This window comes from Patagioenas fasciata, chromosome 23, assembly GCF_037038585.1.
Source record: "Patagioenas fasciata isolate bPatFas1 chromosome 23, bPatFas1.hap1, whole genome shotgun sequence".
In the NCBI taxonomy this organism is placed as follows: Eukaryota; Metazoa; Chordata; class Aves; order Columbiformes; family Columbidae; genus Patagioenas; species Patagioenas fasciata.
Window position 1 is genome coordinate 7,196,837 of NC_092542.1, and position 20,705 is coordinate 7,217,541.

Sequence of the window (20,705 nt, forward strand, 5' to 3'; positions counted from 1 at the left end):
CACTGTCAGAGCCTGGCCCACTAACGCAGATACCAAAATGAAGAGATGGCGTTGAAGAGAATACCCTTACCTGTGAACATCTGAAGAAGGTAACAGCGTGGCAGGACACCTGTGGTTGTTTCTTGCATGGGTTTAGTGCATAACTGGGGGCATGACCATGTCCTCCTCTTTGGAGAGTATTTGTAATCTACTTTACATGATAATTACAGTTCATTAATAATATTCCCAGCTCACAGTGTATTAAGGATTCCCTCCTTCCCCCCATTTTCCACCCTGCTGTATTGTTTGGGCTGTGAAATCACCAGCAATATTCCCTTTTGGCTGCATCCCTGGACAGATGCTGTATTGCTTGAGGAGGGGTGAGGCACGGCTGATTAATCTATGCTCAGAGAGGCTGACTGTTGGGATTAGTGCTTCAGATGCTCTTAACATCTGCAGCTCCAGGACAGCCCCAAATTCATCAGCACTGGAAGCTGGAGGGTAGCAGCAAGGCCGGTAAGAGCTGATACTGGAGAGAAGGGGGGTGTTTCTATGGAATGGTCACTGCCAGGTAGCAAGACAGGAGGGAGGCTTTATGGGAGAGGTGGGAACCATGCCATTACCTTGGCACTTCCCAATCTGTTGTACAGTTTCTTGGCTATATCTGTGATTCCCAAGACTAAGGAGGGTCGTATAGAGAGAGCAAGGCTGAGAAGCCAGGGATTGGGCTGGAAGGACCCTGCAGAGCAAGCACAATAGAAATGCGTCAGCCTTGAGGTTCTCGAAGCTCCGGTTCCCTGTGTCTGGAAGGTGGGCTGAGGATGACCATGGGCCCTAGCAAGTCGTAGAGCTTGGGTCCAGCCCTTGCAGTAAACACAACGTGTTGCCAAAACAGAGGTAGAGAGAAGGGAAGGGGTTACTGGGGACTTGCGTGGTTACTGTGGTTTATCTCCCTAACCAAAACCAGTCCCTCCTTGCTGCTCTGCTCATCTTGGCTGAGATTTGTTACTCTGGGCTTCCCTCTGTGTGCTCTGATTATTCTTTTTTCCTGCACTAATTTTTTCTTTCTCTTCATCACAGGGTTTTATAAGCCTTTTTTGGGGGGGAGACCAGCAGCACAGGGGATGAGAAGAGGCTCCTGAGCAGCCATGGATGGGTTACAGCTGCGGGTAAGGCTCACCTCGTGCGAATCACAACCTTCCACCATCCTTCAGAGTTCCCAGCAGCCAAGGGGAAAGAAAATAACAGCTCCATCTCTGTCTAGTGAGCCTGCTAGCTGGGAATTACTCTCTTGTCGTTCACTGCAGGGGAACTCCAGGAGGCTGTTCAGGATTAAGCCCAGAGAGTGCCTGAGCTCCTGGCTTAAGCTCCTCCACTGCCCCTTCCGGCAAACAGCCCAGCCTGCCCCCTCCCAAACCCCTCCAGGGGTGGCGGCTGGAGACACACAGGGGCTGTCCATCTCATGGGTTAATCACCTCCTGTTCAGATGTCAGGAGAAGATGAAGCTGCTATAAATAGATTGCGAAGCCCTCATGGTTTCAGCTGTGATTCACACACACGGCAGAGGAGCATTAGGAAGAATTAACATTCAATCTCTCAGGCACTTTCCTGAGAGCAAATGCCACTCTGTCCCTGTCACTTAATCTCCTTGCCCAGGGGAGGTCAGCAGCAATTTCTGGAGGCTCTGAATAGGTCAAGGGAAACCCAGAGCAGGACTGTCCGGGTGCTAAAAACATCCACTTCAGCCAGAGTGACTGAGCAGCACCTGCCAACAATAAGCAGCTGCATTTTGGAGCATGGCAAGGCACTGTGCTCCCTCCTTGCTGGGGCTGAGATCAGACGCTGTGGTTCTGTTACAGCCCGCACATGCTGGGATGCCTGACAACAGCCTCTGGGACTGAGACTCCTGGCAATGGTATGTGCAGGGGGCTGGGGCTCTTTCTGGGTCTCCCTAACTGGTGTTGAGCTGTGTTGAGCAGCTTGCAGGGTTTGTGCTGGTTTGCCTAGGTGGGCATGGTGGGGCAGGACAGTGTACGTAGGTGGTCTATGTGAAATGCCCATTTCTTTCCCCACCTCATCCTAATTTTTCAAAGCTCAGGGGCAAAAAATGTAGCATAGAGTTCACCTACCCATGGGCAGCTGTGTGCACTTGTTCCTGCATGTATTTGTGTTCATCTGCATGTGTCGAAGAGCTTGGTAGCCTCCCTCCCCCTGCCTTGCTGTTTTTGTGTTGTTAGCAGTGGCAGTCATTGAGCAATGTAAGTGAGGTGGAGAAATCAGCTGAAGGAGAGGTGAGAACAGATGGGTCCTGCAGTGTGAGGGTTCTGTTTGCAGTTATCTGTCTGTCTGACAGCCTCCCAGGTATAGGGAAAGAGGGAAATTTTTCCTGAAAGGTAGCTTAGGGAACAGAGCACCTCCTCAGGTGATGAGTATCCCTCACACTTTTGCATGTTTGGTGTCCCATCAATAAAAGAGAGATCCATGTCTCTAGTTTCGTAACATTGCTATGGTTTCATTGCATTGCCACTAGATTACGGGTCAGAGAACAAAACAGGCATTCAGGGCACTCATCATCCGTAGGAGATAAAAGTGAGTTTTGTCTAAAGGGTGAGAGTTCAGTGTTGGTATCTTTGGGTCCTCAGTGGTCCAGGGAGTCTGGAGTTCATGAGATGAGGCATATGCCAGAAAATCCTTTCCTTTCACCCAGCACTTAGGGACCCAGGAATCAGGGTTTCTCAGTGAAGCAAAGAAGGACGCAGAAAAATAGGGAACCTGCAGGCTGGTAGGGGACTCACATTATTATGATGGGACTAAATCCATGAAAGTGACCCCATGACTACTCCAGGGCAAAGCGGGCCCTCTCCCACTCCTTGCTGCAGGAAAACTGCATCCCATTGCAGTTCGAGGTGACATCCTGCACAGACTGAAGCCTGCCAGCATGAGGGTGATTAAAGAGTTCTCAATACACAAGCTTCTCCTTGTACTGGTATGAAGTCCTGCCTACCAGCGCACTATATGTGGTTGTGCATATCCAACCCAAGCTGGATTTGGTGTCAAAATTTGATTTCCTTATTCAGGAAATCGCATAACTTAGTCTGACAGCTGGAATACAAACTGCATGTGTGCTATGGCAGGCTCCGGTCTGAGGGGATTTGCAGGCACCTGTGTGGTCTTAAACCATCCTTGAAATCTTAATTATGTTATGGAAGACCCTGAAGTAATTTGCCTTTAGAAATGTATGTGGGAATGTCTGAACAGACTAAAATCCTTCAGAAATAATTGTGACATATTTCTGTTACTGTACAGAGAGTGGAATTGCAACCTAGATTTTCAGCAGGGCCTAGATTCCCCAGCCAGGTCCTCACAGAGCCACAGGTCCACGGGCAAGTCTGGATGCAGGTCTGCAGATTCCCTTGTTGTGGGTGACAAGGCTCAGTCGACTTGCAGAACCTTTTGCATTAACTGTCCCATATGTCAAAAAAAAAAAAAAAAAAGGGCCACGTGGAAATCTAAAAGCAGTGTTTTAGTTTGTCTGTTCTACAAGTGGGTCCAGACAACCTGAAACAGCTTTGGAATGTGGACCATATTGGATGCAAATGGTAGGCCATATGTTTTCTAACGTTAATTGCCAAACTTTCAAAAGCACCCTATTGACCTCCTACAGTCAGTGAGAGAGTACTGCTCATTCTTAGGCACCTCATCATTTGTCATCTCTTCCTTGTTTTTCTTCAATATTTATATGGTAGTATCACCACCTGGATGGTCTCCAGTGTTGTGAGAGCTGCACAAACCCAAAATATTACCCAGTTTTCCAAAACATGGCATCTGTAAATGCCAAGCTTGCAGATGGTACGTGATAAAACGGGAACTGCAGGCACAAAATTTAAGGGCAAGGGCAGTACATGGTGAAAAATTTAATAATTCATCTATAAAAGCTGGATCTGATCAGATGATCTGGCTGGTGGATGCCATTAACAGATGCTGGACTCTGGAAGAAAGGGGTTGGAAAACTATCCAGGAATAAGTCATGATGGTTGAGAAGGGATGAAATGAGAGCTGTAACAGAAAATCCAGCCTGGGCTAGAGAGGTTCCTCTGCAGGGAGGGAAAAGGTAAAAGAAGTGGATGGTTTTCATCTGCAAGAACCAACAAGGCCAATAAGGTAGGGAGACTAATGTCTTGCAAGCACCATTGGAAGAGAAGTAGTAATATCTGGTTCCAGTTATTTCAGTGTGGCCCGGTATGCCCAGCTCTGATGCTGCAATAGTACTGGAATTAGTCCATGTCCCTGCAGCAGCTTCTCCAATGCAGTGTGCCTCCTTCACCTGGCTGCTGCGAATGAGAGGCAGTTTTTCTCTGTCTGAGACCATCTCTTTTTCTGCTTACAGCCGGCATCCAGCAGCCGCAGCCTTCTCAAGCTCACTGTTATGGAGGTGAAGTGGATTCACGTGTCGGCCATGTTCTTCTTCCTGTTGTCTGTTGCGATGACGGGCTGCTTTCTGTGGCAGTACAGCCTCCCCAAGGTGGAGCCCAGTGAGTAGTCATCTTAAAACTGGACCACGGTTTGACACAGGAATTTGTGAGACCAGTAAATGCCTTTCTACTCACGAGGATGATTTTCCTCAGAGGATTTCCCCAAACAGCACAAATATTTACCACCTCCTAGCTGGTGCAGTGACACAGAGGAGATGGACGTTCTGACACTAACCTAGGTTAATTGATATACCAAGGATATATTTCATTTTACATTATCTTTTTCTTTAGTATCCTGTTGTAAAAGTCACTCCAATTTAAAACAGATTTTGGTTTTCATCTTACCATATGCTTTAGCTTATGGGTTTGCTTCATTTCCCGTTCACCTAATCTTAGATCTTTGAAGCAACTCAGGACCCTGGTTCACACTAGAATTCCTGTTTGTTCGTTATACAAAACTCAACAGACTCAAAGCACTGTACATGCAAGAATACGGTATAACTGGATCAGAGCTTTAAGTAGCTCTAAGGTGGCATAAAATCCACCGGGAAGGTTCCAAAGGTACTTCATAGATCAATGTCTGAAAAGATTTCAGATCCTACCTTTATCTCACAGAGTATCAGAGGTTACCTGGGTTGTGTATACATCCCCATTCACCTCAAAGTTTTCACAGTGCTATTTGTCTTCTTGTCTGTATCTCCAGTGCTTCATGCTCAGTTGGTAAGTGAAAAGATAGATAAGCATTTTGTTTGCAGTTTAGAGAGCAGAAAACCTCTGTCCATGAAGAGATGAGCTGTCTGTATGCTTGCCCAGTCCCTGGAAGTGTTCAAGGCCAGGTTGGATGGGGCTTCGAGCAACCTGGTCTAGTGGAACATATCCCTGCCCACGGCAGGGGTTTGGAACTGGATGATATTTAAGGTCCCTTCCAACACAAATCGTTTGATAATTCTGTGATTATATAACAGCTTGGAAACAACTAGGAAAATACTGTTTCCATGTAAAGGAGTTCCCATCTCTCAACAAGTTTAAATATTTTAGCTTGTTCAGAAATTTCTGATATGTCTCTGGGATATGGAGGATACAGCTAATTCAGACTATACACTATACACTAGATATAAGCCTATCAACTGTTGCTACAGTGTCAGATTTCGTGTGGCATTCAAAATTCACTTCTACAAACGTTTTCTGAGGTTACAATACACATGGGACAACTCCGTCCTCCTGAACCCAGACTCAGACTTTGCCCTAGACAAAGGGCAGGGCACTTCCATGGGGTCTGAACCCACTGTCAGGAGCCTTTTGGAATCTTCACCAGTCCCAGTTTCTTACTCTTCTGGGTTGCAGAGTCAGTTGAAGGTCCTGTCCAACCCATGTGGTACCCCATGTTGGAATAAACAATAACAGAGCACAGTGAACTCTTCAAGTTCCATTTTACATGAAACAGAAACAATTCAAGATTGTCCCTTAGTCTCTGCAGAAGTATCCTTTGGTTTTGGACGACACAAGCAAGAAAGCTAGTGCTGACTGCTGGGTAATGTTAAAGCTTCCTGGTGTATCTATTCAAGTCATGTGTGCCATCTTTGAAATGTTTTGCAGGCCCATCTGTGGAAGAAGTGAGATCAGAAGCTGTGCAGATGTGTCCCCGCTATCCCGAACCCGTACCGCTGGACCACCCAATCCCCATTCTGAAGGATGCGTTGGAGAAGGTCTGTGAGGAGAAGGGAGCAGAGGGAGACAGAGCTCATGACTGCTTTTCTGAAGGTGTAAAGGGGACATCATGTATTTTGCCCCACAGCATCTCTGGGAACGGAGGTGGGGAACTGGGGAGGTGGAGAACATGTGAATCTAGAAATGGGTATATAAAACTCCTTCACTGAACATACACAACAGATAAATAAGCAGTTATCTAAAGCATAAGCTTTGATGAAGAAACATTATTACTTGTTCATCAGAAGGTTTGGTGAGCACACATCAGCTCTTGGCATCTTGTCTACTATTAGGCAACCTTCATGTCCTGGAAAGCAGGTGACTCATGTAACTTATTCCTATTCATTTGTGACTGCCAATTCCCTATTTTATTGCTTTGCTGGCTTTGCCCATGCCACTATTTAAAAATTAGAAAGCTACTTGTAGATGACTTCAAGGAAAGGAATGGAGAGGGAGGGGAAGGAGAAGAGGCAAGAGAAGGGGAAGGAGAAAAAGGAGGAGGAGAAGAAGAGGTCTTGCATTTGAATGAAAGAGAACTCTGCTTTTCTTGAGTTTGATATACTGTGTCTGTAATTTTAGCACTGTCTGAAATTCTGGGAGGCTCTGTTTGCAATGAGGAAACACTGCGGCATGCCTTGACCATATGGACCGTAAAGATGGCCATGCTGTAACAGGACACTCCTGATTTTGTAGACTCCTATCACATACTATGGCCTTTCATTTGTCTCTTTCTCATGGGTAGCTTAATTATTCATAATAGAAGTTGTCCCACCAGTCTGATCATTCTTTTTACCCTGCTGTGAATCTTTTCCAGCTCTAGCATACTCTTATGGAGATGCAGGAAATCAGTACTGCATATAATTTTTAAGGTGCAAGTGGATCAGGCATTTATGCAGTGATAAAATGGTGTTTTCTGAGTTTTTTTATGTTACTTCTCTAGTAAGCCCTCATATTTGTTTTACCTTTCTTTCTACCATAGGACACTGCACAAATGTTTACATAGGAGCACCCATCATAGTCCCAAGGTCTTGTTCCTAAGTGCTAATGACCAGCTCACTGCACATCTGTGTGTATGTGCAGTGAAGTTAGGGTTGCTTTCCTGCATGCACATCACTTCATCTACACTGAATTTCAACTGAATTTCACTTCACATCCATTTAACGAAGTCTGTGCTGCTGTCTCTGGGGTTACTGTAGAGAGATGTTTTATTATTCAACTAAGATAAGTCAGAGAGGCCGGGGAATGTGCAGAACACTGAGTGTCCATCAGAGACTCATCTAACCTCCCTTCTTTGCGCTCCTCAGAACTAAAGTATCGAAGCACCTCTTTGAAGTAGGCTGGTGAAACTATTCCTGTTTTGCAGATGGAATAAGGCATGGAGAACCTGATCACTAGATGCACAGGAAGACATAGGTATTTGAAGGGGGCTTATACACCAACACCTCAGAAGTGTATCTTCAGGCACCCTTAGGTTCTCCCAAAGCCTGTGGACACCCGAACCCATACTAAAGATCTTGCACTACCTAAGGTGAATTACTGACCTCCGCCAGGCCAGGGACCCAGGAACTCGTACTCTGGACAGTACCAGATGCCGCTGCACACAGGGCAGACTTTTCCCAGCAGCCTGAAACAGGAAAGTGACATTCACTTATGCATGAGGCTTACGGAAATATTTCTCTTCTAAGGATGAATACTTTTGTTTACCAGAAAGACCTACATTTTCCTCAGAAGAGTCTTGCTAGTGACCAAATCCAAATGTGAACTATTGGATTCAATGACACTTGAGTCTAGAAGAGCATCATGTATTTCTGCCAACTTTCTGCAGGTCCAGGCGGGTCTACATGCCAGAGTCCCTGTGACGAAACTCTGAGGTGGACCATGCTTGCTGATATGAGATCATTCTGTTCTCTGGAGGCGCTGATGTACCTAACCATAAAAGATGGGCCACTGGTGCATGGGGAGGGGAGCGTAAAGAATCATTACAGAAGGACTTGGCACAATTTGGATGTTTTCACTGCTGGCAGTCAGTGCACCTCACTAGTCAATCCAATGAAGAGGTCCTGAGGACATGACTTGGCTTGGCCTTCTTGTCTCAAATTCTTGGCCTGGAAGGCCATTTCTTATGTCTCAACCTTTCTATACAAAAGATAACTTATGCTTGATAACATAGCTTTGAAAAAGTCATAAAAGAGCAGGACCAATGCATTCTGCTTGCAGGAGGTGGGTGGAGAACAGCTGGCTGATTAGGTCAACACAGCCCTGGCACAGCAGGGATCAAAGAGTAATCACAGCCATCTAATTGGTCAGTGCTGTTTCTCAGATTGCAGTTTAAACAGGAGTCCAAGCTCTAACGTGTTCCATGGCGTGAAAAGTGTCATGGGACATTTGAAAAGTCTGGATCATTTTCTCATACATCTTTGAACCTAGAAGACTAGTGCAAAGAACAGATGTGCACAATACAATTCAAAAAGGAAGAAATGTACAGTTATTAAGTTTTAGTGTTTGTTTTAAATCATATAAGCACCAAAAGTATTACAAGGATGAGCACCACATTCTTCTACACAGGGGACATGTAGACTGAATGAAAGATACTGGATAATTCAGCATAAGCTATTCAAAGGAAGAGTACAGTTAAAATATTTTCTTTTGCGAAAACACATTTGAAAAAATCACTTTGGAAGTGAGGAGGGCTGGTGGGCTGGGTCTTCTACTGCCTGTTGCAGAATAGATGCATTGTAAGACTCTTCTTTATTTGGAAATTCATAATTTCCCCTCATTCTCCAGGTAGATATGATGCTGCGCCAAAAGATTCATAGTTCTGGTCTCCCTGCCCTGTCTGCCATTGTCATCTACAATGACACTGTGCTCTGGACAGGCAACTTTGGGAAGAAAAATGGTTCGGACCCGTCTTCAGCGGTGCCCAATGAGTACACTATTTACAGGTGAGACAGATGTATCACAGCCATAAGATCTAGAAAAAGAGCAGATACACATACAGAGGTCTGATATCTGAAAATAGAGCCACTGTCACAAACTGCATATTCCACCAGTTCAGGTCCACTGCAGAAACCTCTTCTGGGTTTCACTGAAACTTTGTTAGGCAGTGCTTCAGCTAGTCCCTAAGTTACCATATACTTGTGGTTTACTCAGTTGCTAACTTTGGATGCATTTTTTTAAAAATTTTTTAACTCAATCTGAAATTATTTTAAATTAGAATAGTGGCGACCATCCCGGGGAACCTGAAAACATATTACTCCTGACATAGGAATGTATCCACGCTTTGAGGAGGCCTAGGGCACAAATCTAAGCCTGAGAGCCAGCACAGATTTTGTGAACAGAGAGGAAACAGTGTCACAGGATTGGAAAAAAAAACCCACAAAAGTTCGATGTGGCAAAAAATGGAGTTTGGGAAGGGTATCTAATGAACACAAAGTAGACTTGTATGCTTATTTATTCTCCCAGTGAAGTCAAAGCCATATTTGCCATTATTTTTCAGATGGAGATTTTTTTGTTAAAAAAACAAAACAAAACAAAACCACAAGAACAAATACAAAAGAAGTATTCACTTCCCTTAAAGATCTCCTTTCAGTGACTTATAGTTGTGCTATATTGAAACAAGTGGGCTGCACTCTGACTGTCAAGTGTTGTCCTCAGCATAAACAATTTTGGAAAGCTTTAGCAGCTGTGATTACCTCTTTTTTCCCCCTCTGTATTGTGACTAAGTCCCCGTGTAGATGACCTCATGCTGTTTCTTCCAGAATCACAGAATCATAGAGCTGTTTGGGTTGGGGGGACCTTAAAGGTCATCTAGTTCCAACCCCTCCACCATTGGAAGGGAAAGGGGAACATGTCCCTAGGTGGGCTCGATCCACCAACCTTGCCTGTTAACAGACAGATGTCCCACCCATTGCACCACAGAGACTGCCCCCAAGAAACTTTTTCACCAGTCAGTGTAATTTATGGCTGGAACTACGATGACGTTTGGTTGTCTTTGAAGCTCTGACTTTCATTCCTGATTAATGAAAACATTCTTGGCAAACGCCTTCACTTGTGCACTAGTCCAAGAATTTCACCTCTAGCAGCACAATATGAATGCCCCTGGCTGTCTCTCTTAATGATGACTCCATTTCTGAAAAACAACAAAGTAGAATCAGAGTCCTGTTCCAGAAGACCTTTTGTAAGTTTGGTTCTGTTCTGAAGCCACCCAAATATGAACACTGGATATGAAACATAAACCTTCGTGGAATTTTAACCTTAAAATTCCAATAAATTACTTGCAACTTGTTATGGTATTTACTAAGCAATATTTTTTGAAAATTGTCATGCGTACTAAGTAAACAGAAGTTCTGTAGCCCACTGTGCTATTAGGGAGCTACTACTGAAGGTTATGTTGCAGTCCATAAAGGCCAGACTTATGGATATTAATTCAGGCTTCTTACCTGCATTTTAGCCATTCACTTCTGAATCAGCAAAGGTGTTGCATGTAAAGCTACAGGCATTGGGTCAGTTGGGTTATCTCATGTACTGACCATTGATCTTCTTGATTCATGGATTTCTTAATGCTTAATCTCTCTAAATGTCTGTTCCTTAACAGAATTGCTAGTGTCTCCAAGATCTTTCCCACCATTATGTTGTATAAGATGTGGGAGGAAGGAAAAGTCACATCTCTTGATGACCCATTGGAACGTTACGCCCAGAACTTTGTTATAAAGAACCCTTTGGGAAGGCTCAAGGAATCAGAACAGAGATACACAGCAGATGGGCTCATTTTTTTGGAAAAAGGCTCAATGCCGCTTAAGCCATCACCTGTTACCTTGCGTAGAATGGCCAGCCAGCTCTCAGGTGAGACAACACTACCACCTGCTTGCCCTCTCTCCATCACTGTGCCAGGTGAAAGAGAAAACAGGGAGAACAGACCACGTGCCAGGGTTAAAAAATGTTGCTGTTGAGGACTTTTCCCGATATGGACCCTGCACCTTTGCACTTTCCAGAGGACAGGGAGGACCCTTTGATTAAAACTGTCAGCAGCTTCACTGAGTGCTAAAAGGAAACTCTTGTCCAGGTCACCTGCTAGGAAAGGGGGCAAAGCTGCACTGTGGGCTGGGCAATTGTTTTTCCAGTGTAAGGTGAATATATATTTCTGTCAATACCGTTGCATGACCTGAAATCAGGCTCCAGTTGCATCGCAGTTTTTTGTCCTCCAGCTGAGGGTGCTCTCATTTTCCTGAGATGCGGAGTTGAGGATCAAAGTGGCACCAAACCTCTTTGCTTTGAACAGATAGACCTTGGTCACTGAGATAAAAATAGCTGTCAGTGTGGTTCCTGATCTGGGATTCCTGAGCTATTAATAGCTTTGTACTTGCTGGCAGAGGACTATTAATCTGTTGCTACCTTCATAATTGGGTAGCTCTTACATTAAGTTAGAAAGAGCTCACAGGACTCAGGAGAACTTTAACCTTTCTCAGAAATAAAGCTGGTAATACTTGACTCAGAGATTCCAGAATTTAATGACCAAAGAGACTGTGCTGATATCTTACGTGGCATTTTGATTAAACTGAAGCACCTGCATTATTCCAGATTGGAATAAATGCTCTAAAACTGGGACGTAAGGTCAAAGCAGAATGTAGGCAAATTGCAGTACCTCAGGACAAGGTACAGCACCACCTGAAGCAACCCAGCATCAAAATAAGAGTTGCCCAAAAAGGAATGATGTAACTGAAATCGAGAAACAGACAAATGACCCAAAGTGGTGGAAGGAGATGGAAAGAAAGATGTGCTCAAGTCCTGCCCAGCCCCTCTCCCTGCAGACACAGGCCTTGCTCCAGCCAGCCTGATGATGTCCATAGGGGCACCAGATCTGCTTAGTCCCCTCTGACTCTCAGGAGCACCTGGAGCTGGTCTGGATGCTCCTTGCAGGAGCAGCGTGTGCTGGGGCTGCAGTTCCCAGCCCTTCTGCAGTGCCCTGTCACTTTCTGACGTGTGAGGTTTGCCCTAGAAACACTTGTAGGAAGCATATGTCAAAAGTTGACTTTGTCATAATATAATTGCTTGTATTGTGCAGCCATTGCATTACTTTCATTGCTATGCTAGATTTGTGCCCCTGCTTCAGATTCTTTTAAATTCCGATGTCTTTTTTTTGTTTTTTATAGAATGTGGCCCAAATTTCCCAGACCACATCACAGGGCACACCAACCAGCTTGGACCTTGACAATTTAGTAGAAGAACACGCACAGTTTCAAAATTCCAGCTTAAAATCAAATCAATGTTGAGGTCACATATTACATTTCCTGTCTGTCAAAACAGAATAGGTTCTGCTCAGCTTTGAGATCAAAGCCATTGCGTGACATATCGTAAAGTGGTTTTCATCTCAATTCTTCCAGTGGAAAATGATCTATAATATATCCTCATTATCTGGGCTTTTCTACATCACACATTGCAAAAGTACCTCCAAAGATTTCTCTTCTCAGCACTTGATGGGTACATTGCTAGAGGGAAGTTCCAGCTTGTTAAGACTGTGATTTTCAAAAGTATATGAATGACAATAAGAGATGCTATTGTAAATTATTAACAGCATGCTTGTCACATCAATTAGCAGCCCATGAAGTATAAACAAACAACTATGGATTTTCTGTTATGCTCACACATTCTCTGGTTTATCACTTCTAGTGAACCTCAAGAGAGACACTGCACTGCTGACACGGTGCTGGTGAGCTCTCCCAGTGGTGCAATATTTCTTTACTGTCATTGTGGCAAGTAGGAAATGAAGGAGCTCATTGTCTACTGGAAAATACTCAGTGCATCTCTTATCTGGTCATTAAGCTGCACAAATAACCACAGACCAGAAGCAGAAAAAGTGCTCTTGTTCCAGTTCAAATCCCCAGGTCAGGCCAATTGAGAAAACGTGTTGCTGTTACGAAAGAATAGAGACTCATTTGGCTTTGCCATGGTTAAGCACACGTTCACTGAGCAGATGATTGCAAGTCATTTTTCTGTCAGATACTCTTCCTGATTTTCTCCTAAACTCTAAATCAAAGTCAGCTGTAAATTGCAATGAGGATTTCATACCAGATGTAATCCAAGTTCTGGACTTAGTGAGCCATAGATGCTGTGCAAAGGAACTGTAGAATTTTTAAAAGTCCCATCCAAAACTTTTTAGGAAATCGATGTTCAGTCTTGTGGATTTAAAAAGCTGAAAGTTCTTCAGTATTTCCACATTCAGAATAAATTTTGCTAAAGCTGGGAAAAAAAAAAAAAAAAAAAAAGCTGAAACTACTTTAGGCCAAGTCTGGAATAGTTCAGAAGTTCAAGCTCTCTGTAGTGAGACACAAAGAACAAAAACCTTTTTAGAGTGATAGTTGCACACCTTTGTAGTCAAGGGAATTTAGTCACATGGAAATACAGACAGGGATTTTCCCAACATTTGATATTCCTTTTTCTTCCAAAATAGACTTGAGGATACAGGGTTTTTAAATATCATTTACCAAGATATTTTTACCAAAATGTGGCAACCCAGAGTTGGTGTTGGGCTAGGACTTACATTACCCAGATTCAGTGGTCCATGGCTTGACTACTGTACCCTGCAGGCCAGTGTGAACAGGTCCTTGCAGCACATTTGCGATGTGTATAAAGCATACATGTGCGTCATTGTTGTTTTGCCTTTTGCTCACTCTTCACTGTTTTGGTGTTGGTCTCTTCTCACAAGAAACAAGTGATAGGACAAGAGGAAGTGCCCTCAAGTTGCACCAGGGGAGGTTTAAATCGGATATTAGGAACAATTTCTTCACAGAAAGGGTTGTCAGACATTAGAACAGGTTGCCCAGGGAAGTGGTTGATTCGCCATCCCTGGAGGTGTTTAGAGGATGTATAGATGATGTTCTTAGGGACATGGTTTAGTAATAGTGTGAGTTTAATGGTTGAACTCAATGATCTTGAGGGTCTTTTCCAACCAAAATGATTCTATGATTTGTTTCAAATTGTTGACTTCTCTTTTCCATGCAACAGGTCTGCCCAGGAGGCTGCGATCTACCAGCCTGCTGTGGAAGGGCAATACACAAGATGCTCTAGCTCTCCTGAAAGATGATGTCTTGGTTGCTGATCCAGGAACTAGGTCAGATATATTCACTTAAGCTTTTGGTCTGGGTTTGTGTTCTCCACTGATCCTAGCCCCATCTGCAGTCTCCATGGCCAATGGGTAAACGACAGTCATTCCTAAAGCAACCTTCAGCCATCTACTCACAAACCTGTCTTAGTCTAGAAAGAATGGCTGTTGGAGGTGCCAGGGTTTGGTTTTGTGGTTTTTTGGTTTTGTTTGTTTGGTTGGTTGGTTGGTTTTGTTTTGTTTTGTTGTTTGTGGGTTTGTTGTTGTTGCATTTTGTTTGTTTGTTTTGGAGTTTTTTTTGGGGGGTAGGTTTTTTGTGGGTTTTTTTTGTTTGTTTGTTTGTTTGTTTTTAATGGAGAGCAGCTCCATGGAGAGGGATCTGGGGTTCTGGTCGATGGCCAGTTGAACATGAGCCACCAGTGTCCCTGGAGCCAAGAGGGACCCGTGTCCTGGTGCATCCAGCACAGCATGGCCAGCCGGGCAGGGAGGGATTGTCCCGCTCTGCTCGGCCTCACCTGGAGCATTCACTGTGTGCAGGGCTGGGGATACGGGATGAAAGGAGATAAAGCTACTGGAGAGTGTCCAGAGGAGGCTGTGAGGTGGGTGAAGGTTTGGAGGGGAAGCCGTGTGAGCAGCGGCTGCAGTCCCTGGGTTTGCTCAGCTGGAGCAGAGCAGACTGAGGGCAGAGCCCATGGGCTGCAGGTTCCTCAGCAGGAGCAGGAGGGGCAGGGCTGAGCTCTTCTCTGTGACAGTGACAGAGCCCAGGGAACGGCAGAAGATGTGCCAGGGAGGGTCAGTGGGACATGAGGAAAAGGTTCTTCACCCAGAGGTGCTGGACACTGAACAGGCTCCCAGGGAGGTGTCACGGCCCAACCTGACAGTGTTCAAGAAGAGACTGGACAACGTCCTCAGACACACGGGGTGACCTGTGGGGTGTCCTGTGCACGGACAGGAGCTGGACTCCATGATCCTGTGGGTCCTTCCAACTCGGGACATTCTGGGGTTCTGTGATGCTCTGATTTTAGGATGTGTATAGAACCTGAGTGAGAAGCCTAGATGAGGCAAATTAAACTTCTAGAGTTAGGTCCAATGAGACTTTCAGAAGTGGAAAGGCATGTTAATTTTATCACTTTAAACCACATAAATTTAGCTTAGAATCATGCTGTGTCTGTAGACATTGTCTCTAAATTGTCTATAAGTTCTGTTAATGTTCATTACCATTTATATAGCCCGTTAAATGTCTATTACACTCAAAATTATGAGCTGGATCCTGTGGACAGCTGGCAAGAGAAAAGGATTCAGACTAACTGGGAAAAAATTCCTAAGTCTGTAAAATTATAAGGAATAGAATTACATTCTGAAATAATTTGCCTCTGTTTGCTGAGGATTCACCATGACTTGAAGTCTGCAAGCTTAGAAAACTTTTAGAAAACTCCATGGTTTGATCATGGCAACTTTGTATTAGTTCAATCCAATGTCACGTAGAAGGTTATAATAGATGTTCCTTAAAGGATTTTAAGACTTGAATATCATCACCTTCTTTGGTATTTATATTAAGCTAATCATTAAGATACCTACGGACATACAATAACAGTATCTCAGTCCCTTATTGCTTGACATGTTGATAATTTTAACTCTGTCTCCCTGTTTCTGGATATGCTTCACAGCATTTTTCTTAAAGAAATTTCTCATTCATTGATATAAAAATTTTAACATATTTTTCTGGGTATGTTGAACTTAACTCCTTTTCAGGTATAAAATTTTAGATTCAGAATGTATTTATTGTTGCGGTAGAAATATATATCTACTCATCATGCTTTTATCCAGCTGCATGAGCTGGTAATGGTTGAAGTTTTTGAAAAAAGTTGACCGTTCATGTATTTATGTCGTTAAACTTCACTCAGGCATAAAATCTTGGATCACTTTATGGATGTTAAAGACTCAAGCACTCAGGTGTCTTTAATGACTAAACATTGCTGGATGGTGCTTTGTATATGGATATATTATTTGTTGAACAACTATAAACAATAAGTCAGGATATGCAAATATATAGGGTTTTGCATAAAGTTTGGGGGTTTTTTAGTTTTCCAACTCCAGCTCTCTTTCTATACATAGTGGTTAAATAGCTCTGCCTATGTTCCTCCAAGAAATATATCCTTCTTGACTTAACAACAAATCAAAGCAACAACACACAGATTTTCTGTCCCTCCTTCATCTCTCCTCTCTCTTTAGCATGTCATCTAATAAAAGGACGAATTTATTCCAGAAAAGAGAGACCTAGACATTGTTATTGCATAGTCATACCCACACTGCACCACTGAGTGATCCAGATGTATTTCTCTTTCTTTTCAGATGCCACTACAGCAATTTGGCCTTCTCACTGATGGCACATGTGCTTGCCGACCATGCAGCTGAGGGGCAATACCAGCGCTGGATCTCAGAGAACATCCTAGACCGCTTGGGCATGGAGGACACGGGCTTTGACATCACACCACCGATCCGCTCCCAGATGGCCGTGGGCTTCTATGGCAGCCAGCAGCCGGCTCCTCTCTATGACCTTGGCTGGTACAGGCCTTCTGGCCAGATGTACTCCACAGCTGCCGACCTTGCCAAGCTGGCAATGGTCTTCTTAGGCACCTACCACCGTCGTCTCCTAGAGCCTGACACAGTGAAGACAATGCTGACCCCTCTGTTTAAGTGCTCCACTGAATACTTTGCTAACAAGACTGGTACACCCTGGGAGATTAATGAGCAATCGGGATATGATGTCATTAGGAAGGACGGAGACCTTGATGGTTATTCAGCTACCTTCTCCCTTATCCCCAAGCTCCGCCTGAGCTTCATTGTACTGATGGCAGGGCCCAGGCCTCAGGGTGGAGATATTGTGACTCAGACATATGAGTATCTCATTCCTGCCATGGAGACAGCGTTCAGAGAGGCAGAGAAAAGCTTGGTTCCTGCTCCAAGTCCAGGCCCTTACGTTGGCTACTATACCTATTCCAACCTGACTTTTTATGAGATTAAAGTTGGACCTGGTGGTGTGCTGGTCATGCAGCAGTTTGGGCCTCATGTGGAAGAACTGATTCCTGAAAAGTACCGGACAATCAAGCTCAACCACCTGGAAGATCGTGTTTTCCAAGTTGTTTTTGACAAGGAGTTCCCATGTGTTCTACACCTGGGCTCTGCCTCCATCTCACTGGAGACCCAAAATGGTCAACTCTTTAACTTTTACCCATTCGATCGCAAGGGTTTGTCTCCTGGCTTTGATGCACCGGGGCTGAACACATACAATGTGGTGCGTGTACTTCGTAAACCTGTATTCTATAGCTAAATATCCCCTCTACTTTTCTGTCCACTTCTGGGGGGTGGCTCCAAATCTGTGTCTTACCAGACTCTCCTGTCTTTGTGACTTTATTTAGAAGGGAAAGATGGTGGCAGATGACTCTTTTGCCCAAAAAATATATCATGTCCCTCCCCTAAAATAACTTCAATGGTTTGCGATCCCTGACAGTGTGCAAGAGGCCAGCTAGCAACTGGGGATACCTGTGGAAAGAAGAGGTGGGAATGTGCTGGATGCATAGTGTTTGGATGCCATAGAAAAGCCCCAGCACTTAAGTAGCCACATTTACATTTTATGTTTGATAACCATTCTCGTTATTGACAGTTATCATCAAAGGGCTGAGAGTTTCCTGTGTCTCTCAGAAAACACCTCTTCTTCACTTCAAGGATTTTTCCAGGGTTCTTCAGGAGCCAGCCTACTGTGAACAAGATTCCTCACCAGGATTTGCCAAAAGTATTATGTACTAGAAAACAGCATCAACCTGATACCAGGCCCTAACATACCTGGGAAGTGAAGGTCAATTTCTTTCCTGCATCACAACAAGAAAACTGTAAAAAGTGCAAACAGCAATGTGGTTATGTCTTGGTTCCATGGATTTCTGCAGAAGCAGTGGTCACACAAAGAATATTGTAGCACTTAAGTAGAGAAACCAAAGCTTACTCCTGGAGCAGTGACATATGAACGTATACTGGTATATTCCAGCTGGACAGTTTGTGACTGTCTTACTATATAGGCAAGTGTGTGATGGTGGTGTTTAAGTGCAGGAATGCATGGGAATCTTTATGTGTGTTTTGGGCAGGATATCTGTATGGATATGTACCCGCTGTGTTTATCCAGGTGTGAGGGAGGATGCCAAGGGAAAGTGCATTAGCCTGGGGAGCACTGCCTTTAGGACAGGTAGACCTGCAAGTGATCCATAACGTCACTGGTGCATTTTCTTCTCCCTTCTTGTGCCCACTCAATGCCAAGGCAGGCAGGACAGATGATATGTCATTAATGGTCATTTCATTGTGGTGGGGGCAGTGTCATGCACGAGTGTAAGACAGGGCAAGTGCTACTGACTGAGGAGTCTTGGCTCTTGCAATGCCCCTTCAAGTTTAAGAGAGTATTGTGACTCCAGCTCTAAACAGAGCTAAAATCAAAGCAAGCAGAGGGTTAGTGCAAGACAACTCTTACTTTAAAATGAATAGCCTATCTGCAGAGTGTGGCCATGGCTGTACAGCAAGGGAATCATGAAGGAAGTGCAAAAGGGTAGGCATACTGGCAGACAGACCCTTCAAAGTGCATGTCCTCCCATACCATAACTGGTATGAGGTTGGATCCTCTTGCAGAGTGACCTCCTGCTGCTGCTTGTCCACACTGAGTCTAGAAAGTGGACAAGTCTCCAAGGGAATGAGAAAATACATCTCCCTGCCTCTCTTCTCTCTTGTAGTCTCTCACTGTTTTCACTCTGTGTGTTCTTCAGCTTCCGTTTTGAGTAGAGAGACCACCTCTGAAGGCCTAAAAATATTGGTTCCCCGTCTTTTTTTTCGGGTAATTTCAGTTCCCTGGTAAACATATGAAACAATGTAAACCTTGTCTTACAGGCAGTCATGGTTGCTGCTGTGTTGGTTTCTTCTGGACATTGTAGGTGATTACATTCCATACCTCATACAACCTCATATGTTCAAGTATTTAATTTGGCTATAGCAACAGCAATAAATTCTATGCAAATTTTTACTGCTGTCATGTGTCACCATGACCAGAGGTATGTGTGCAGGCAGGTACAGCACTGTGGCTGATCGGTAGATGTGCCTGCACTCTGCCATGGCGCGCCTGACACAACAGTGCTCTCCAGGCTTTGTCTGGTCGCAAGACTTTTGAGCCATGTAACCCTGGCCTTTTTGAGTGAGAGCTGAGTGCCAGGTACAGTCTGTTCTTTGGAACAAAAGAAGTGACTGTTTACCCATCAGTTACTTTTAAAAGCTTCCGAGAAAAATTAGGATTTATATCCCATGTCACTCACAGGTCAGGATGAAACACCATCCTGTCTCCTTCTGTCTGATGGAGAGGTTAAGATGTTTTACTTTTCCATTAGTAATGCAGACAATACTGAGTCTTTCCTTATTTAATGAGTTACCATCAAATCTGTACAGTGGCATTTTTAGGTGCTCTTGTTCATTCCTGTAACAGCACAGCACAGCTCTTTGCTGTTCATAGCATGAACACACCTGCAGTAAAGCTCATCTCATCAAACCTTGGGTCACACTGGGAAGGTGAACAAGAGCTTCCTACACTGCCCCTTTGTGTGGGTGGGAGAGAACCTTTACCTGGTACAAAGAGGAGAAAGGAGACCTTGGGACATCTGTACAGAGGATTTGGGAGATGTATGTCACAGGCGTGAGAAGATGGAGTTTTGGAGGACCCCAGTCATCCACAGAGAGCAGAGACACAGTGCCGAGTCAATGATGCAAACGCAAATATCCAATTTCTTTCCATCACTTCATGGCGAACAGTATCCTAAGAGGAGAACCAGCTTCTGTGACCTGATGTGACCTGACTCATGTTAGCAGGTGTCTTGTAAACTTTCAATTTTAATAGAGAATCTAAGTTAGCATTCTGAGTGATTTTTAAGATTTTGTGAATGCTGAATTTAAAAATACCCCAATGTCATTTCATCTGTGTCAGAGACTGGGTCCAACAACAGGTAGAGCAAACATGTAAAAATCTACCCATCTGCCCCTGCTTCACAGCAATGTGTGTTTTAAAAGGTGACTAGATATGTCTACAGCAGCCTATAGAAACAGTGTGCTTAGAAATGTTTTTATAATTACTCATCAGATTACCAAACAAGAAAAATTTGCTTCATTACCGTTCACAGCACCAAAAAGAGACAAAACCAAAACTTGTTAATTGGTTTAAGAGACCAAACTCTGCTATAAGGAGAACTGGTGAAACCATGCAATGTTGTAATAGTGTCCCTGAAAACTGTATGTAGTCTCCAAGTTTAAAGGCTCTGGACCACAAAGAATGAACTCAATCTGGCAGAATACAAACAGCTACATCCGAGCTGGCCCATTTAAACTCCTTTCTACTCAGTGAGATTTAATAATTCTAGGCAATATAGTTG

At 44.1% G+C, this 20,705-nt stretch overlaps 1 protein-coding gene across 5 annotated transcripts; it reads left to right on the forward strand.

Moving 5' to 3' along the window:
- The first annotated feature begins 401 nt into the window (after positions 1-401).
- LACTBL1 (lactamase beta like 1) lies at positions 402-20,299 on the forward strand. 5 transcript variants are annotated; one of them, XM_071798430.1, is made up of 8 exons: positions 402-495; positions 1,060-1,148; positions 4,367-4,511; positions 6,048-6,157; positions 8,943-9,100; positions 10,753-11,000; positions 14,160-14,265; positions 16,609-20,299. In XM_071798430.1, exons 2-8 carry the CDS (start codon positions 1,128-1,130, stop codon positions 17,585-17,587), a joined length of 1,767 nt encoding a protein of 588 aa, XP_071654531.1. In that variant the 5' UTR covers positions 402-495; positions 1,060-1,127; the 3' UTR covers positions 17,588-20,299. The 5 variants fall into 5 exon arrangements, with proteins under 5 accessions (XP_071654531.1, XP_065711398.2, XP_071654532.1 ...); XM_065855326.2 differs by lacking the exons at positions 402-495; positions 1,060-1,148 and adding an exon at positions 1,698-1,894; XM_071798431.1 differs by lacking the exons at positions 402-495; positions 1,060-1,148; positions 4,367-4,511 and having other exon boundaries at positions 6,071-6,157; positions 7,522-9,100.
- The last annotated feature ends 406 nt before the right edge of the window (positions 20,300-20,705 follow it).

Excerpts from the sequence above, each read along its gene's own strand:
- LACTBL1 (XM_071798430.1), top strand. The coding sequence starts at position 1,128 with ATGGATGGGTTACAGCTGCGG. Across the intron at positions 6,158-8,942 it reads TGAAGGATGCGTTGGAGAAG|GTAGATATGATGCTGCGCCA; the intron begins GTCTGTGAGGAG and ends CTCATTCTCCAG. Across the intron at positions 9,101-10,752 it reads AATGAGTACACTATTTACAG|AATTGCTAGTGTCTCCAAGA; the intron begins GTGAGACAGATG and ends GTTCCTTAACAG.